The 19,907-nt window shown below is 45.5% G+C and overlaps 3 protein-coding genes across 3 annotated transcripts; 2 read left to right on the top strand and 1 right to left on the bottom strand.

The window, feature by feature from the left end:
• Positions 1-13,057: 13,057 nt before the first annotated feature.
• Positions 13,058-15,509, top strand: pmt2 (uncharacterized protein; the record flags this gene model as incomplete). The annotated part of the gene is made up of 4 exons (XM_056621584.1): positions 13,058-13,380; positions 13,436-13,988; positions 14,041-14,800; positions 14,866-15,509. 4 exons carry the CDS (start codon positions 13,058-13,060, stop codon positions 15,507-15,509), a joined length of 2,280 nt encoding a protein of 759 aa, XP_056472390.1.
• A 321-nt stretch (positions 15,510-15,830) lies between these two features.
• Positions 15,831-16,729, bottom strand: N7532_009092 (Rab family GTPase; the record flags this gene model as incomplete). Its single annotated transcript, XM_056621583.1, has 2 exons — positions 15,831-16,589; positions 16,661-16,729. 2 exons carry the CDS (start codon positions 16,727-16,729, stop codon positions 15,831-15,833), a joined length of 828 nt encoding a protein of 275 aa, XP_056472389.1.
• A 500-nt stretch (positions 16,730-17,229) lies between these two features.
• N7532_009091 (uncharacterized protein) lies at positions 17,230-19,553 on the top strand (the record flags this gene model as incomplete). Its single annotated transcript, XM_056621582.1, has 2 exons — positions 17,230-17,242; positions 17,299-19,553. 2 exons carry the CDS (start codon positions 17,230-17,232, stop codon positions 19,551-19,553), a joined length of 2,268 nt encoding a protein of 755 aa, XP_056472388.1.
• Positions 19,554-19,907: the final 354 nt, after the last annotated feature.

Below are 19,907 nucleotides of genomic sequence, written 5' to 3'. Positions count from 1 at the left end.
TGTGGTTGAAAAAGATGGATTATTATTGAAGTGGATTTTTGATGGGGTCGCTCGGGCGACCGTGGATCACGTTATAAAAAAGCCAATATATTTATAATTACTTTGTGTAATTGGGAAAGATTAGGAACAAAATTTATATTATAGGAACGTATTTTCAACATTTTAATTTCGATTATTAATTTTAATTTTAGAATATTAGTTTTTTTTTTAAAGAACTAAGAAAATAAAAGTGCTAAAGAATATATGTCAAGATATTTGAATTAACGTAATTCACAGGCGAGCCGCCCACCTGACCTACTACCAATTTTTAAAAGTAAATGAAACCACTGTTTAAAAACACTATTAAGACAGAAAATTATCGACTAGGGCACTGGGTAATTAAAAAGCTAGTACCATTGCAGCCACCATATTTCCGGGGTGGACGTTTAAGCTGGTGGGGGTGGGAAAATAGGCGATTTAACTAGTGCGGGCGGAGGCGGTCTAACACGTTTAACTACTGCACTGGCTGCGCCTAACTGTAACACCCTATTCGTATCGAACTGGGTGATCCGTTCGTGCTCGTTTTTGCTGTTTCTTATTCGTAGCCCGTAAATCAGCGTTCCTTGTGCCTATACCGCAGTATTATGTATTGAAACAGTGTAACCCGTAATAATCTGATCTAAGGTAATCTTTGATAGGGTAGGAGGGGCTTCTTCATCATTGTTCTATAAGTTTTCAAATAAAGACCTGTTTTGTAGTTAGACGATTATTTTTAGTGTTTTTGGACTATATTGACTTGATCGGCTAAGTCGGCTAGGTAGGGGTGTTAGTGTTCGGAGAGAATATTGAGCTTTGAAAGTACCCGTTTAGGATCTAGTGGAACTAGACTGAATAGTCTCTAGTTTAAAGGTCTCTTCTCATGCCTGAGGATAACCTGCTAGGGAATCTAGCTTATCTATATGATTGAATCCTAGCTGTTGAGATATGTGATTGTCTGATTGAATATTATTGATTGACTTGAGGAGTGATCTATTACAGGGGCCAGATGCCTCTTATATATCTGTTCCCAATCCCTGCCATAAGGTTCAGCCACCGTGATACTCAACACTAGCCGTGCCCGATTGGTAATCAGACGACCATAGCTAGATGATCGAGTTTTCAGCACAAATTCGGTCAATTGAGGCGTGAGATGGCTACCATTGCCATCAAGAATCAGAAGGCGATATTTTCCTTTTATCTGAACTAATATATATAGGATAAATAGATTTTTAAGCTATCTGCATTTTATCTGAAGTCTAGGTATTGGGTGAGACTTCAATTCGCTAGACTTTTAGCAGCCTATTAAGCTAAATAGTGTTGTTGTGGTTTTGAGCTTCAAAGATAACGTAATTCACCACGGAGTGAGCCACACCGCCGAGTGAGCCACCCAACCAACTACTGTCTACTATTTAGTGCATTTTATCGACCATAAAGCCAATATTTATTGATCAATCTCTAACTGGACACGCATTTCTCTTATGCCCTAGCTCCCCACATTTACCACATTTTGGTAGGCGTCGTTGCGATGGTGCTACAGCAGTTTGAATATGCTGCGTCGGTAGTGCTGGTACTGGTGCCGGCGCTTGTATGAGCTCCTGAACTTCCTGCACTGATAATCCTCCATCGTGTGATATTATTCTATTTGATCGACGTCGATTTTGCTTTTTTTCTCGCTCAGCGCGTAGACCCTGATTTTCTTGCTTAGTAAAAAGTAGCTCTGTCATAACTTGCCCAAGCGCTTTATATGCCTGGCCAACCACTTGTTTTGTAGGAGTTGGCGAGCTTTCCGATCGATATTTTAGTAAGGTTTTAGCTGATATTGTGTGCTTTGCGAGCTGCGCAAAATTTACAGGTGTTGTAGGGTAGTAAATGCTTGATCGGCTTGAAGGTCGCTCGGGTAATAGTGTTGGCGTTTAAAGCTGAATATTAAGCTTATTAAGCACTGGTTCTGGGTTTATTGGCACTAAACTGGCTGCTTTAAAGCTATTTTTGATCTTATCCGATTTAAATGCGTCGGTACGAGCTTGTGGGTATGCTGCGAGGAAATCAAGCTTGTCGATATGGTTAATACCGAGCCGCAATTTCTGGTCAACTAAGCTTCCGTATGAGCGTTTAAGAACTGCAAAACACCCGATATCGAGCGGCTGTAAAAGATGAGAGCTATGAGCTGGCATCCAGATCGGTATGATCTTATTTTCTGAGCAAAGTTGATCGAATTGTGCTGTTAAATGACTGCCGTGGCCGTCGAGGACTAGTAGTCGATATTGACCGAGTGTACGGGGATTTGTCGATGGAATAAACACTTTTTGAAGCCACCGAAGGCCTATTTCGTCGGTTGTCCACCCGTTTGCGCTAACCTCGAAGCACCAGTCGGGTGGAAGATTATCAAACCACGACTCTTTAGACTTTGCCTTTTAAAGATAATCGTTGGTGGAAGCGCCCACCCTGAAACGCTGACTGACTCGATCGCGGTTACCCAGGTGCGATTTCCTGGCTGTAGGACCGATCTTCGACCGTAATCCTATGCTCGCGTAATAACTCTCGCGGTTGCGGTAAGGCCCATTGCGAAGCCAGTTCTCGTCAAAGTTATAGATATCCTCCGATATGATACCGTATGTAGAGATCGCGGTTTGTACGGTAGTAAACCACTCGCGTAGGACCTTTGGATCCTCCTGTTGTGCGCGCTCGTAATTATATAGCCGTGAAAAGCGAGATTTAATCTCTGTGACCCAATTTTGGCCAATCGTGTAGTGTTGCTTGTACCGCGCTGTCGTAGTAATAAATCAGCCATTTCCATTTCTTGCACTGTTAGAGGGTCTAGGTGCTCCACCACGATCGTCCATTGATAGAATCCATTGTAGAAGTGAGTTAGTTATCTTCGATTTCTGTCAATTTATGGCCATTTGGGCGCGTTTCAGCGCGACTTGTAGTACCGCGGAGCCGACGTGTGAGCGTACAACGGTTGACCTGGAATCGCTCTGCAGCCTGCCGAATCGAGCTGATTTCCTTGTTTTTTATAGCTTGTACGGCCAACGAGATACGACCCTCTTGTTGTATAGCATTTTGGCTTGATCTGACTCGATTTAGAGACAAGGTTGTTGGTGGAAAATAGAGCGAGGCGTGGAGGCGGGATTTTTTGGTTGGGTGGCTCACTCGGCGGTGCGGCTCACTCCGTGGTGAATTACGTTATAGTATGAAATTTAGGCTATTTTTTAAAAGCCTCTTTCTCTCTCCCTCTCTTAGTCTGGTTCTTAGAGAATAGCTATTCCTAGCGGAAGGCCTCTTAGAACCCCTCTTTTCTAAACTATAAATTATTTGTGCGTTAGATATCAGGACTATTTATCATATAATAATTATAGTGATAAGCGCATAAGATTAGTACAATATATTTTTCATTATATAATTTTGTCTCAATCACACAACAGAACAAAATCACATCATTATAATTCAGCCTTAGTGCCCGAAGTAAAAAGGCGAGTGTAGTATACTAGTACGTTATTTTAATTGCTTTACTTCACCGCTCAACAATATGAAGAAAGAAGACTCTATACGTCTATTGCTAGAAGTTAACACGGTTCAACACCTAACTTCTAAGGCTGCGATCAAATTCACCTGATTAAATTGGCTAGGACTCGAGGTCTACCAGAGGGTCGTCCCGCGGATGAGAAGAACGGCAACCGTCTTTTTCTTATGAATGATTTACTATATTTACCCCGTTTTCTTTTCTACCATGTTTACCCTGTTTGTTTCCATTTCGGTCTATTTATACGAGAATGATCCCATGATTAGTTGGACAGGCAGATTCTTCCTGAGACAGTTCTCTCTCAATCTACTTGTTCTCACAATCTTATCTTTTATCCCATTTTGGGGTCCAGCACATGGCAAAGAGAAGTTATAGACCCCGAATGTCGACATCTACTATACTAAACTTTTATAACTATGAAATTAATGAGTTATAATTAATAAAACTAATATTATAACTTAAAGTCCCTATTAGAATATTCAAGGACATATGCACATTTATCATAAATATTACTTTTTTTACAATATTAATCGATAGACAAGCTCATTATTAACTGAATTGAAGAGAGAATACTTTAATATACTATTACTCTAGGTAATAATCTATGAATTGTTAACTTGGTTCTATGTAAGAGAAAAGTCTTCAAATTGACATTATAAAATAATTATTATTAACGTAATCCACAACCGAGTTGGCACTTTCTCCGTCATCACTAGAATATTAAAGCATTTCAACCACCAACGCCATTAAATTAGACTATATGTCAGCATTCACTGGGATACGATGACAAAGCAAGCTGACTGATGCTAAATCATATAACCAGGAATGTGTGGAAGAAGAAGAAGAGTGAGATCAGTCGATATAGAACTGTCTGATTAACTAATGATGTAACTGAGTAGATATATATAGACCGAAAATAGAACAAATAGTGCAAACAAAATATGCAGTGAAAAGGGGCACGAACAGGGGTAGTTCGATACATTAAACGCCATGCATCTAATGTGGCTTCAATATATTGGACACCACTCATACGGAAGACTCAGTATTCAGAACTTCGGATGAACTATCGGCCGTCACTCCCAAGGGTAGTCACGTGTGATTTCCCGACACTATATAAAAGATAAAATAAATAACTACTTATTAGGACAACTTCTTATGATTATGTCCAACAGTCCCGCAACTACTGTAGCGTGCTGGAGCTCGCTGGCGAGGCCTGGATGCCTGCTCCTCAACCTGCTCCTCAACATGCGTATCAAGCTGCTGGAGACGATTTTGACCTTCCTGTACAAATAAAATAAGGTCATTCATTACCTAGGGTAGCACGCCTCCTTGCCTTCTTTTTCATTTTCCACTCATTCTCAGCCCGTAGAACCTTGATTTCTTGTTGAAGGAGTAGGTTCGTATTCATTGCCATCTGCGCGGCCCTCTCAAGTTGTTGAATATGAGACATCGGACTGCTAGAAAGTTTCCTTTTTTGAATGCTTTTCTCCAATCTGCGGATCTTATGATCAAGCTGGCGAGGATTCTGAGGTGTTTAAAAAGCAGAGGAGATTGAACTTTCAACTTCAACAAGAGGTGGTGTTGGCCTACGAAGCTGGAAAGTAATCTTTTCAAGAACTCGGTCTTTATCAAGTGGCTTAAGACCAGCACCTGCAAAGCCATTGCATATATTCCCTTGAGTAAAGACCCTCTCGCGCGCGGATGGATATAGGTGGAGGAAGTCTTCCTTATCAATATGGTTATTGCCGGCAGCCATCATCTCAGTCAATTTCCCATACGCGCGTTTGAGCGGCCCAAAAACACCAACATCCAGCGGTTGAAGAAGATGAGAAGTATGGGGAGGCATGCAGAGGCAGATTATTGCATTCTCTTCGCAAAAATCATCAAATTCTGCAGCTAGATGACTAGAATGGCCATCAAGAATAAGCAATCTCTTCGCTCCAGATAAATGATGTTTTGATTGTGGTTCAAACATCTCCTTTAGCCAGCGAAGGCCAAACTCATCTGTCGTCCATCCATCCTGGCTTCTTGCGATAGCGTAGCCCTTATTGAAGAGAGCAGATTCTTGATACCAAGCAGCCTGGTGTTCTTTTGCTTTTAAGATGATCCACGGGGGTATACGGATCCCTTTCGAGCCCACGCATTCAATAATTGTGACCCATTCTCGATTCCCCTGGATAACTCTTCGAGGTCTTTCACTACGCTCCACCGCAGTGATGACTTTGGAGGTTGAACAGAGTCCCATTGCAAAGCCAGTTTCGTCAAAATTCCAGATATCATCCTCATGGATACCATGTTCCTGAATAGCCTCATGCACAGTCTCAAACCACTGTTTTATAACCATCAGATTCTCCTGCTTTGCACGCTGGTATGTAATCCTCCGATTATATCGTGTACGTAGCGCTGGATGGCGTTTAACAAAGTTATATGCCCAGTTAACACCAATGGTTGTGGTAGGATCCTGGGTACGCTCACGAAGTAAGATCTGCGCCATTCCACGCAGTAACTCAGGTCGAATCGATAAGCCTCGTTTATCTGCGTCTAGCAGGTGCTTGATCAAGTCTTCTTCATGAGCTGTTAATTTATGGCAATTGGCACGCGTTTCCGACCGTGATTTCATTCCCTTGAGCCGATCTTGAAGGGTTGACCTTGGTACGCCAAATACTCCAGCAGATTTTGATTGATATTGGATTTGCATGCTTTTGTACGCGCGAATGGCCATTTGCATTCGGTTTTCTTGAGATAGAGGCATTCTGAATAGTGGTGGTGGAATAATGTCGCGTTGAATAGTGCTTGATGGTGGTGCTAGGGAAAACTGCCGACTCGGTTGTGGTGCCGACTCGGTTGTGGTGCCGACTCGGCTGTGGATTACGTTAATCTCAGAATATTTGTAGCTAAGAAATATTATTAACAATTAAATAGAAATTATGAATTATTTTTATATAGTATAATTCTGTCGGCATTCGGGGTCTATGACTTCGCTTAGTCATGTGCTGGACCCCAAATGGGATAAAAGAAAGATGGTGAGAACAGATAGATTGAGAGAAAACTGTATCAGGAAGAATCTGCCTATCTAACTAATCATGGGATCATTCTCGTATAAATAGACCGAAATAGAAACAAACAGGATAAACATGGTGAAGAAGAAAGCCGGGTAAAGCGAGGTAAACCTCTCATAAGAATAGAGAAGTTCGCCATTTCTCATCCGGGAGGTCCCTCTAATGAATCTCGAGTCCTAGCCAACTGATCGTGAATGATCAGGTGAATCTGTGCGCAGCCTTAGAAGTCAGGTGTTGAACCGTCTTAGCTTCTAACAGATTTATATTAAATTAATTGAAAAAATCTTATTTGTCCTATTTTAATTGATTTTTAATTGTCTATCTACATTTATAATACTTTATAAATTTATCTTTTGAAATTTAAATAAAAGACTTTCTATAATAAAAATAAATTAATATATACTAGAAAATTCTGTTTTGATATATTATTCATAGTATTTTTCTAAGATGAAACCGTCTAGTATCTATATTTACATATCTATAATTATCTTGAATACAATATAATACAAATCAAGTAGATGCCATCAGGACATGTCTACCTGGAAGAATGCCTCCACCTGGTAAGGCAACACGCAGCCAATCGCCGTCAAATCCACCTCAGGTGGATACCGGCTCATCAAGGAGTGGCCGGCAATGAACGTGTCGACCGACACGCAAAGGAGGCGGCCCAGGAACCAGAAGGACCACAAACCCCAAACAATCGTTATATTCGCGTTGCAGCTGCAGCTAAAAGCCGCACTCGCCGCGAGGCAAAAATCGAGTGGGAAAGGCCATGGTCTATAGAGAGAACAGGCCGACCGACGAAAACGCTTCGTCGAACGACCAAGAAGACACTGGAATACTGGTCCGACCTGCGGAAAGCGACAGCGTCCATTCTGATGCAGCTTCGTACTGGACGAATTGGCGTTGCTGCCTACTTGACTCGCATCAATCGGCGCGAGTCAGCGAGATGCGCTTGCGTCTGGGGAACCAGAGTCCTAGACTGCGGCAAAACCGCGGTTTTGGGTATCAAAGTCAAAACCACAACCGCAAATTTGCGGTTTAACCACGGTTATCCATGGGTAACCACAAGAAAACCGCACTAGCATAACTCTCGCTTTTTTAACCGATTCTAGCCCATCAGGGGATACTTATGCAGCTTACATACTCCAACTTACACCTGTTCTGGTTAAAATGGCACAACACTGCAGTTTTCTTTCTCACTCTATAAAATAATAAGAAATAATTAGGTTTTCTTAGGTGAACAGTGGAATACTGATATATGATCTCTTATTTTGCTTAGCTTAAGTGATGGTTGTCTGAAATTTTAAGACTGCTAAAGAGTTCAGATTGTTTATTGCGAAGATATATTTTACATGCATATGAAGTAAGTACACTCTCTCGGTCAACTTTATAATATTGAGCGGTTTGAGTAAATCGGGCTATTATGGATTAAAATTATTACTAAACGATATAGAAGAATGTTCTATACTTATATTCTACATTATATTAGTATATTTAGAAAATTCAAGAGAAAATCAGACTTGTACTTCAAATTGCGTGGACTTAGTGATTTTTTTCCCTGGTGGATATTTTGCGGTTTTTGTGCGGTTATCCATGGATAACCGCGATAACTGCACAAGAACCGCACAACCATCGCTAGTCATCCAATGAACGTAGAGTGTAGTTTTTTTTTAAATAGGTCAAACTCGTGGTCGCGACCCGTTTGTCTCCTAAATAGTAGGAGGAATTTGTGTAAGTCCCCTCTCGCTCTTCCTCATGTATCTCTTTATTATTTCTAGTTTCTAACCAGTCGGAACATACTACAATGTCTCAGTCCCAAGTATCCTTTTCCTCCAATTCCTTTATCAATCTCAATCTTCTTCAATCAGATGACCTTCCTGATTTACCAAACAGTCAACTGACCGTGACTTCTATTCCTTTTTCTCCCCCTCCGCAATTTTCTTATGCGCCAAAATCGCCTGAGCGCGTTGGACCAACACTTCAAAAGTTCTGGGTTCTCTATACCAGTGAGCCTGAGATGGAAGACTCCCGGAAGCAATTCGTGGAATGGTGGTTAACTACTACGTCTGGATCGAACCCTCAATGCCGAGATGCCCTACATTGGGATGGGAAAAAAGCATCAGTACTTTGGGGGCATTTTGAACAGGTTGCACATGAGAGGACTGGCGAGCCTAAGGTTATGTGTAAGCGATGTTTTACAACCCTTACTCATCCAGGCCATTAGCGTACAGGAACCTCTGCGCTTTGAGCGCATTTGAAAGGAGGCATGTGTCGCCTAGAGAAAAAAAGGCATGGAATCGACCAGTTGATACGTGATTTAGTAAGTTCTGCATATGTTAAAGATACAGAGAGATATCACTAATATTAGCATCGTCTAGCCGCGTGTACCACCGAAGACGATCTTCACTAATAACCTTCTTCAGCGAAAAATTCTCCATTTTATTACAACCGCCCGTCTCCCATGTCGTATCGTTGAACACCCAGAGCTCAAAGACCTTGAAGCTGCCCAGCTCTCTGAATCAAGAATTGATATTCCCCCTGCGCGGACTATCAGACGACTTTTAGACGCCACTGTTCAGGAAAAGCAGCAAGAAGTGCTTAGCAAACTTCCGAAGGGAAGCCATCTCTCAATTGCACTTGACTGCTGGACATCCCCATTTTCGAATGCATTTATGGCAATTACTGGATATTTCCTTGATCAAGAATGGAATTACTGCGAGGTTCTTCTTGGTTTTGAGCATCTCCACGGATCGCTTACCGGTGCTCACTTAAGTCAGACTGTGATTCAAATTCTCAAGGAGCATAATATCGACGATCGGGTATTATCAATTACTACAGACAATGCGTCAAATAACAACACTATGATGATAGGTGTCCAAGAGATTGTTCAATCGCAAGTTCTAAGTAAGACTTCTGTCTTCCGGATTCCATGTATTGCGCATGTTATCCAGCTTAGCCTAAAGGATCTACTTGGAAAGATAAAAGCATGCCCAACAAACATGGAAGTAGAGACTGAGTGGTCTGATACGCGAACGCAGTCACTACAGACTCAACTCTCGGCAGCCTACAAGAAATATTGCGGCAATCTTAAAGAAGGTAAGTTTATCTTGGCGCTCTCTTTATAATTATACTAATATAAATTATCTTTAGATTCGAGATCTCGCTGTCTTCATCAATGCCAGTCCACAGCGCAAAGAAGCCTTTCTTACTCTTCAGACCACCGAGCCCAATCTTATTCCGATCCAAGATGTTCGCACACGCTGGAATTCTACCTTTCTAATGCTTGATCGTGCCAGGAAATTACAGTCAGTCTTTGACCAGTACTGTATAACATATCAACATGTTCAATTCAAGTAGACCAAGAGGAATGGCGCCAAGTCGAGTATTTACTCCTGATCACTAAGCCTTTCTTTGATTTACAAGTGTATTATCAAAGACCAGAGATGTTACAGTCCATCATGTCTTCAGTACCTATAATCGGTTGTTTAATCATCTTGATGACGCTGAGAAGAAACTGAAACGCAAAGCTGTCCCATGGAAAAAGAGAATGCTTCAGGGACTTCGATCAGCAAAGAGAAAGCTCTCTAAAAACTACACTGAAACAGACAATGAGTCATACGGCATAGTCTACGCAATTGCCACTATTCTCTGTCCGTCAAAGAGGCTTCGATACTTTGATAACGCGGATTGGACGGGAAAAAATGAGAAAGGGGAGGAAGTCGATTTTATGAAGCATTATCAGGAGGTTCTACAGAAGGAGTTTAAGCGATATCAGCAACAGGGGATCTGGGAAACTGAACCGGCTAATAACCAAGCAACCCTTGATCCCGCTGAAAATGAACTTGAGTTATTATGTGAATCACAGACTGCTCTCCAAGCCGAATTGGATCAACCGGAGGATGAACTGACACGTTATCTGGCAAGAAATTAATATTCTCTATTACATATATTATTCCGAAACTAATTGATTTTTTTATAGGGCTCGCAAAGGGTAATCCTCGGCTCCTCTGGAAGGAGCATCAGCACGAGTATCCGGCCCTTGCAAAGATTGCACGAGATATCCTCTCAGTTCCTGCAAGTGGTGCCGGTGTCGAGCGGCTCTTTAATTGTGCTCGTGATATCTGTCACTATCGTCGGGGACGATTAAAGCCAGACACCATCAAAGGCCTAATGCTCCATCTCTTCTCATCTAAGTTTGATCTTGAACAAAGCGAACTAGAGATGATTAAAGAGTATCTCTCTGTCGGAGAGGCTGCTATGCTTGATCAGACAAGGAAGCCTGTTCCATCGCTAAATGAACTTGAACCGATCAGCGATAATGAAGAAGAGGGTTGCGAAGCAGAGGATACATCTGAGGATGATACAGATGAATCTGATAATGAGGCAGAAGAAGAGTTATCTGCCACGCAGCCTGTAGCTCAAACTAAGCGGAGAGGACGGAAGCGGCGTCAAAGGAAGACATCCGAGGCTCTAGATGATGCTGATAATGGCCTCCCACTTCCGGAGATGCCAATTGAGGAGAAGACGCAGGCGCGGTCAGGAAGGGTTCGGAAGAAGCCTAAGTTACCCGAGGGATTTGAGATTGATAGGCTGTAATATTAGAGACAAAAGAAATTGAAAAATTTGGTCTAAAAATGTATTCTTTTCAAACTGAGAGGAGTGGGTAACTTATTACATACCAGATACTCTAAAAATACTACGAAAATTGCATAATCTATGCAGTCGCACAAAGTCACCAGTCTTAGCATGTTTGTAATGTCTACATATCCATGGATAACCGCAAAAACCGCGGGTTTCCAAATCAGCCCCAAAACCGCAAATTTGCGGTTGCGGTTTTGGTTATCCGCGGTTATCCATGGTTTTGCCGCAGTCTAAACTAGATGGTCAATCATAACTTGCTTGAATGCCCGCTACTCCAAGACGAGCGCAACTGGATGAGAAATGCTCTGTCCGACCGCGGAGTTGCTCTTCGACGCGACGAGCTCCTGACGCGGCCAGGGGCTCGCATAATTGTGGCCGAATTCATGGTCCGGACAGGTCTCTTAAATCAGTTTCAAGCAGTCGACCCATTGGCTCTCGGCACGGAAAAAAGGCGACGAAAAAGGATGACCCCTTAGGACAGTGTGACGGAAGGAGAAGGATGGTGCCCATTAGGAGTGCAGTGCCAGGTCCACTGTACTCCCTTGATGCAAGCGAGCGCAGGAGCGGCAGCCGACGGCCCAGAGGGCTGCGCAGATGAAGACGGTGGAGGATGAAGTAGATCAGAGAATGAAGTCTGATTGTGGAAAGGAGAGTGGGTAGAGGGGAGGCGACGTTCGTTTTGGATTTCCTTTGTTTATTTTATCTATTTTGTCATGCTTGCATACATTCTCGGGCGACCAATCAGGGGCTTGCGTTGCAACCCATGGAAACAATCGTTCAGTGGGCTGGCGACCACCTTCAAGCTGTCGGCAGGCCTGACAGCACTCCCGCATAGCAGCATATATTTAGAGCAAGCTACATCGGGCAAATGAATTCATCATAACCATCATCATAGTCATTGAAAATAGTGTTTAATTATCAAACAAACAAAAAAAAAATCTATACGATTGTAACGGGTCAGGTCCCGACCTATTGTCCAGGCCAAGCCTGTACGATGTGATCTATCAGATCCCCAGGGTATTTACTCACCGCTGGCCACCACTATTCTTACACTTCCCTAAGCTTCAGATAAACAGCATGCTGGCACCGCTCAATTGAATCAATTCGGCCGTAGCCCTTCACATAGATAGGACCATAGACCATAGGACATGGGACTAGAAAAACTTATATGGGATAGAAGTGTGAGACTGTGGGCGCAATCTCTTTTTTCACTATAGGTGTCATAGGATCGGAGCATGGGAGTGGCTTTGCTCCTATAGGAGCACTAGCTTAAAGTCCCCAGTGATGACTCCTTGACCTTGAGTCCCTGGGTGGTAATTCGGAGTCGTGAGAATTTATTTACCTGGGAACTGAAAGGGAGGACTGATTAAGAACAAATAATATTGATATCCTACAAGTCTCATGGACGAGAAATATTCAACACTACCAGGTAAAGTATCACGTCTATAAATCTGGTGAAATACTAGGTAATTGATTCGGAAAGTATTGACACCTCGTTTTGAAGGTGTCAAACTCTGGTACCCACGAAAACGGCCCCTCAAGGCGCTAAAGCGGAAGCGGCTCTGTGTATCCATCTGGCCACCTCAGAGCTTCCCGACTTCAGCTTTCTTTTTGATTTTCTATCCCTCCCCCCCTCCCTTTTCTTTTGCCCCTTCCCTCAAGGCCAACGATTTCGCCATTTCTTTCATTGTGGCTCCTGTGGCCACTATGATTTTTTGAATTCCTCCACTGTCATTCGTTTCTATTCGGCTCCAGTGTTTCTACCCCTTACCCTTCTGGTTCTACAGCCTTTCCTTGATTCGAGCCCGCCATCATGGCAGCAATGGATACTGCCACCAGTACGGGATCCCATTATGATGCCGACCTGCGTCGCAGGAATGTCGCAGATACCGGAAGATCCCAGACGTCCGCGCCCGTTCCTGACGTGGATATGAAGAAGAGCAAGCCCAGCCAGGTAAGGTCTTCAACTGTTGAGCTCGACCACCTGCTAACAAAGTTTCTCAAGTCGCCTTCCTTCTTACATGTCCTGAACCACTGGGAACCTATAATTGCTCCTCTTGTTCTAACAGCACTCGCCCTCTTCACTCGGTTGTATCGCATCGGTCGTTCCAACATTGTTACCTGGGATGAAGCCCAGTAAGATCGCGAAACCCCTGGAGTCACCCCCATAAAATATCTCTAACTTTTTTAGCTTCGGAAAATTCGGGTCCCACTATTTGAAACGCGAGTTTTATTTCGATGTACACCCTCCCCTTGGAAAGATGCTTGTGGGTCTCTCAGGCTACCTGGCTGGTTACAATGGATCATTTGAATTCAAATCCGGCGAGAAATACCCCGAGGATGTTAATTTCACCTTTATGCGGGCCTTCAATGCTGCATTTGGAATTGTGTGTGTTCCTCTGGCATACTATACGGCTCGCGAGTTGAACTTTCGCCGGGCCACGGTGTGGCTGGTTGCTCTGATGGTTCTGTTCGAGAACTCCTATGCAACCATCTCCCGCTTTATCCTCCTGGACTCAATGCTCCTTTGCTTTACCTTCACTACAACAATGTGTTGGGCAAAATTCCATCGTTTGCAACACTCTAGTTTTTCTCTGGAGTGGTATGCCTGGCTGTGCTTGACCGGACTTAGTATCGGCTGTGTTTGCAGCGTCAAATGGGTTGGCTTTTTCTGCACCGCAATTGTTGGCCTGTACACAATTGAAGATTTATGGAATAAGTTTGGTGATCTGAAGATGCCTCGAGTGAGTATTCAGAATCGTCAACCAATCACAGCGGACTAACAACTATGTCTAGACCGTGCTTGCAAAACATCTTGTTGCCCGGGTGGGAGGACTCATTGTCATCCCGATCTTGGTGTACATGTTTTCCTTCTATCTGCACTTCCTTGTTTTATCCAACAGTGGCCCGGGCGATGCTCAGATGAGCTCCCTGTTTCAGGCGAATCTACGTGGCACTGAGGTTGGCAAAGACAGTCCTCTTGAAATCGCATTGGGGTCACGAGTCACATTAAAGAATATGGGCTATGGCGGCGGTCTCCTGCATTCGCACGTCCAGACCTACCCAGAAGGATCGAACCAACAACAGGTTACCTGCTACCACCATAAAGACGCTAATAATGATTGGTTTATGTACCCAAACCGACATGAGCCGGAGTTTGACCCCAATGGCGATTTGAAATTCATTGGCGATGGTGATACTATTCGTCTCATTCATGGACAGACAGGCCGGAACCTGCATTCTCATTCCATTCCGGCGCCGGTCTCCAAGTCCCATTACGAGGTATCCTGCTACGGAAACACAACTATCGGGGACGACAAGGATCACTGGCAGGTGGAAGTGGTAAACGACGTTGCGTCTAGAGACCGGTCTAAGATTCGGACACTCACCACAGCCTTCCGGCTTCGCCACCCTGTGCTAGGCTGCTACCTACGAGCTGGCAATGTCAATCTTCCACAGTGGGGATTCAAGCAGATTGAAACAACATGTGTCAAGGAAAACAAGCCCGGAGATGTCTATACCCACTGGAATGTGGAGTCCCACACGAACGATCGGTGTAAGTTTTGCACTACAATTTCTTTTGATGATATTGGAAAGAGGATTCTAATAGTGCATATTTAGTGCCTCCGGGTGACCCTGGCTCGTATAGGTCGCCTTTCCTCAAGGACTTCATTCATTTGAATGTTGCGATGATGACGTCAAACAATGCTCTGGTTCCCGACCCAGACAAACAGGATGACCTGGCTTCGAAGTTCTGGCAATGGCCAATTCTCAATGTTGGCCTGCGGATGTGCTCCTGGGACGACAATGTTGTGAAATATTATCTCCTTGGCAATCCTCTTGTCTATTGGGGAAGTTCTGCTGGCCTTTTGGGATTTGGCTTACTATTTCTTTGGTACCTTCTGCGGTGGCAGAGAGGCTACCAGGATCTTAGCAAGGCCGATATCGACCATATCCACTACTCTGGCCTGTATCCTGCGATCGGCTGGGTTCTGCACTACCTTCCATTCATCATTATGGCCCGAGTGACCTACGTTCATCATTATTACCCAGCGCTTTACTATGCCATCCTCACCTTCGCATTTTGCGTTGATTGGGTCACTCGCAGGATGGGTGTCAAATCCTCCATCGTTGTCTACACCATCCTCTATTCAATCACCATCGGCCTTTTTGTCCACTTCCGGGCCATAGTCTTTGGCATGGAAGGTTCCAATCAGCAGTGGACTCACCTGCGTTGGCTCCCTGGCTGGAAGATATCGAACTGAAGAGATGAGTGATATCGCCAAGGAACTGACTTAGACTTGTGGGACAGGATGCTTACTCGCATCTTGACCCGTGAAGTACGTGAATGTAATGGATGGGCGGAGCCTCATTTGAATTAGCAACCATGTTGTTCTAGTTGGTCTAACTGTGCTCTAGATCAAAATTGAAATTTCTTTCGATGTGACACTCCCCAGTCCCGGTCTGCTAGAAATATCGCTGTAGCATAAACCCCAATTTCAGACGTTTTCCAATCAGTATGTACAGCCGAGATGAAATTACGGCACCCCATCTGGGAGAACCCTGCACCCTCGACCATGAGAGATTTAGCAACAGCCCCCGCTCCAGCCACTGCCCCTACGCATAGCATCATCCATTCCCAAGGTGACTGTTCTCGGCACACCAGTGTTGGCACCCCCGGATGCACCGAATCCTTTCACCCCGCTGCGACGATCATTCAGGTCATATTTGCCAACTTCGATGTTACGGTATATCCGTTCAGCCACTTCCAAAAAAGCCCGCTCCACACCATCCCCAGACTTGGCGCTGGTTTCGGTGTAGCGTATCACGTTGTTCATACGGCACCATTCCTCTGCTTCCTGCTGGGTGACCTGCCTATGATTTGAACCGGAACCCTGCCCGGCCAAGTCTGTTTTATTGCCGACCAGAATAACAACAATGCCCTCCTCTGCGATTTGGCGCAAATCCTGGAGCCATTGTGTACACGAAACAAAGGTCGAACGCCTCGAGATGTCAAAGACGAGCAAGGCGCCAGATGCGCCGCGAAAATAGGATCGGGTGATGGACTTGTATGTTTCTTGCCCAGCTGTATCCCAGAGCGATAGTTTCATGCGTTTCTGGTTGGCAGGATTCTGGGGCTTTCGTGGAGGGCTGGGGAGGCCCGAGTTGACAGACTCATCTGAAGGCGCATCGCTGAGGGGGCCAGTTGCGGTGTGAGAGAGCTCATTGATTCCCAACTCCAGAGAAGCGGGAGGCCCAACCGGAACAATCCTCGAGCCAAACTCCACTCCTATCGTGACATCGTGGGAAGGGGAGAAGCGGCCTTCGCAAAGGCGAATGGTGAGCTAGCGATGCTGTCAGCGTCTGTGTGTGTGTGTGTGGAAGTTGCATGGCCTATAGATGTGAGAGCACCCACGCTGGATTTGCCGGTCCCAGAATCACCAATGCAGACAAGCTTAGCAATATAGTCCCATGGCTGTGACATGGAGAGAGTCTCGACTTCCAAAAATGGGATGGAAAGCTGTCGGGCGTGGCGACAGACTGGAGTCTGCAATGATCATTCGATCATACGGCAGATAAGAGCCAAATGCTATCTGAGACAAGGTTCTTCCTCGTTGTAAGGACAGACAGTGAGAATGCGAATCGAGCTGGTCAACGTTTGAGGAAAGGGTCGCACGTCGCAAATCAAGTCGCAAGTCGCAGTGATGATGCTTATGGTAATGCGGACGAGCTATCGGGAGGCTGAGTCAGCTATCGCGGCCTGACCTGCGCGGATGACGGATGACGCTTTTGGGGATCGCTTGCATCACCTGAATGACCTTAGATTGATCGGCAACTCTTCTGGAGGGAGACTGAGAAGGCTCGGACTACGCTCTCATCTCTTCTCTCTCTCTTGCCTTTACCTTTCTTATGCATATAATATCTAAATCTTGGCTCACTTAGCTTCCCTCCTCTCATCTCCACCCGATCTCCCGCTAGTGGGCCATGTTCTCGGAATGTATGTTCTTTGCCATGACCTGTCACCCGATGCTGGCTAACCATGAGCACCCCCAGATGCATCTCGATTTCTTGCTCAGTCACAATCCCGGATAGCACCTCGCCCGGACGAGCTCCAGAGAACCGGTCGTGCCCATCCGAACCAACGCCACAGCAGCTCACGGAACCCTTCCTCCCGCTCCTTTTTAAAAGCCGGCGACCCTTATCGACCAGGGGCCTCTCAGATATCAAACTTGCCGTTTGCTTCTCGGGCCTCTACTCAACCGGCCCCCTTGTTCTACAGTGCCACCGATGAATTCCGGGAAGAGGATGACGAAACTGAGCGGGAGCGCGAAATCGCTGACTTTTATGCGCTACAACGGTCAAGGCGGCATTTCGGTGATAGCAACTTGAAGGAATCTTCGGAAATTGATGACGACTCGGAACATTCTACGGGCCTGGATGAAGGATACACCTACGATAACCGGCCTGGCAATGGCAAAGGTATCAAGAGTTCATGGCGCGGCGAGAACGGAGTCCCCGCAACTCATCATTCTCGCATTGAGACTGTGACCGAAGCGGTGGAATACGACACAGGTTCTGAATCGGGCACTATTAGTCACAAAGCCAGAGGAAATTTAGTTGATATCGGGCTTGAAGACTCACTTCGACATAACGACAATGGGGACCACCGGCCTCTGCCGGACTCTGCTGCCAATGACCCCCCTATTCAGCGTTTTCGAGAGCAACCGTCATTGGCAGAGAGCCCTCTCGACTTTACGGCTCATGCCCCTCCTTCAGAACGTATCAATTCCTACTATCCGGATGACCCCCGGCCGTCAAGCTCAAGCGGTGGGTCTTCTCCCGCATCAATGTCACCTCTTGCCTCGGAGGCTTCGTTGCATGATGCTTTTTGGGGCCAATTGTTCCTGATTGCGTCGGCCGGTTTGTTCGCGACGGCGTTTTTGGTCTACCTGCACACGTCTTCTCCATCTGGGGACCTGTCTAAATGGGGCGATACAATCTACTTGACCGTCCACAGATCATTTTTTCTCCTTGGGATCTACACTCTCGTGTCGGTCCTCATATCTCTCCTCTGGCTGGCTTTCCTTCGATCTTACGTACGACTTTTGGTCTACGTAATCATTGTGGCGGTGCCAGTCATTCTATTCTCATTCTCCCTCTACCCTTTCATTTCGAGCTTCAAAGGCACCTGGCACGGATCAAGCACTCAGGATAGAGCAATGCGCTGGGGCTCTATCGTCCCCTTTGTGATGGCTGGCTTGTGGATCTACAACGTTTCCCGAGGTCGCCGCTCGATCGGAAAGGCAATAGGTGTTCTCGAATTTTCATGTCGAATCCTGGCCGCAAATCCTGAACTTCTTGGCTTAGGTCTGGGGGTCCTTGTTTGCGTCGTCTGCTGGACATGGGTCTGGATGCTCATGTTTACACGCGTGTTCCTGGGAGGTCATTTGGCTAGCCCACGGTCTTTTATCATCAACTTGAGCAGTTGGTGGCTAGGTGTCTACTTCGTCATATTTTACTTGTGGTCGGTTGGAGTGATTGCCGGAATTCAGCGCGCCGTCACGGCGGCAACAGTGAGCCAATGGTACTTCCATCGTCTAGCAAGCCCAGCCCCTACTTCCAAGCAGATCGTGCAAGCGGCTGTGGTGCATGCAACCACAACTCTGTTCGGAACCATCTGTTTGTCCCGGCTGCTTGGACTGCTGATCCGGCTCCCTCTGCTCTTGCTTCCTACCCGTCTCTTCTCGCTGCTGAGCCTCTTTGCCTATTCACTCATACCGACTCCAATCGCTTACTTGACCAATCCCCTCTCCCTTACGTACGCCGCCATTCACTCCCAACCTTTGGCTGCCTCTGCACGTGGGCTTAGTCAAATGGCACTTCTTGCTCCATCGGCTGCCTCTACGTCTCTACATCCTCGCTCCTATTCTCGTTCCCCGGGAAGCTCCCCTTCATTGCTCTCCTACCGGCTTTCCAAGTTGATTTTGCATGCTGCTCGCTTTATCATGTCATTGGCACTCGGATTCGGTGGCTGGGTCACCACAGCTCGGAGCTTGACGTCGTCTGGCGCCAGTGGTACAATTCGAGGTAGTTTATATGGCTATGTGGTTGGGCTAATCGCAGGCACGATCGGCTGGACTATCCTGGGCTCTATCGAAGGTGTTATCGCAGACATAGTCGATGCTTCGGTTATTTGTTGGGCAAGTGAAGTCGGCATATATGGCCGAGAGGCTCGCTATTGTCGTGAGGCTGGGTGGCTTTTTGGCGATTCTAACTCCGAGATTCGATCTGACTATCCAGAGGTTTAGCCTGCAGCTTTTGTTCCCTCTTTTCAATTTGCAAGCGACCCCCTACCCTTCTCTCTATCCGTGTTTTTGTTGGAGCCAATTCATCTTATGATCACTCGAATATCCCTGTTTTACCGTTCATCCTACTTTTTTGTCACTTGTCTAGGCACAACAGATATTACAGGCGTACAATCCCCAATCTACCGGAATTGATGGCATTCACGAATATGGACCTTTCTTTCTTCATTACAATTGATATTTATTATCAACTGTATTGGCCGGGTGATCTTGGAAAAGTTCAAGAGGCCACAATTGCATTAAGTCCCGGCGCTCGTGGTATCATGTGGACAAAATCACTTAGGCAAATAACTCTGA

The sequence above is a fragment of the Penicillium argentinense genome, assembly GCF_028826775.1.
Source record: "Penicillium argentinense strain IBT 30761 chromosome Unknown utg000009l_segment0_segment0, whole genome shotgun sequence".
Lineage (NCBI taxonomy): Eukaryota > Fungi > Ascomycota > Eurotiomycetes > Eurotiales > Aspergillaceae > Penicillium > Penicillium argentinense.
Note: the sequence above shows the minus strand (reverse complement) of the source record. Positions and strands in the feature narration are given on the sequence as shown.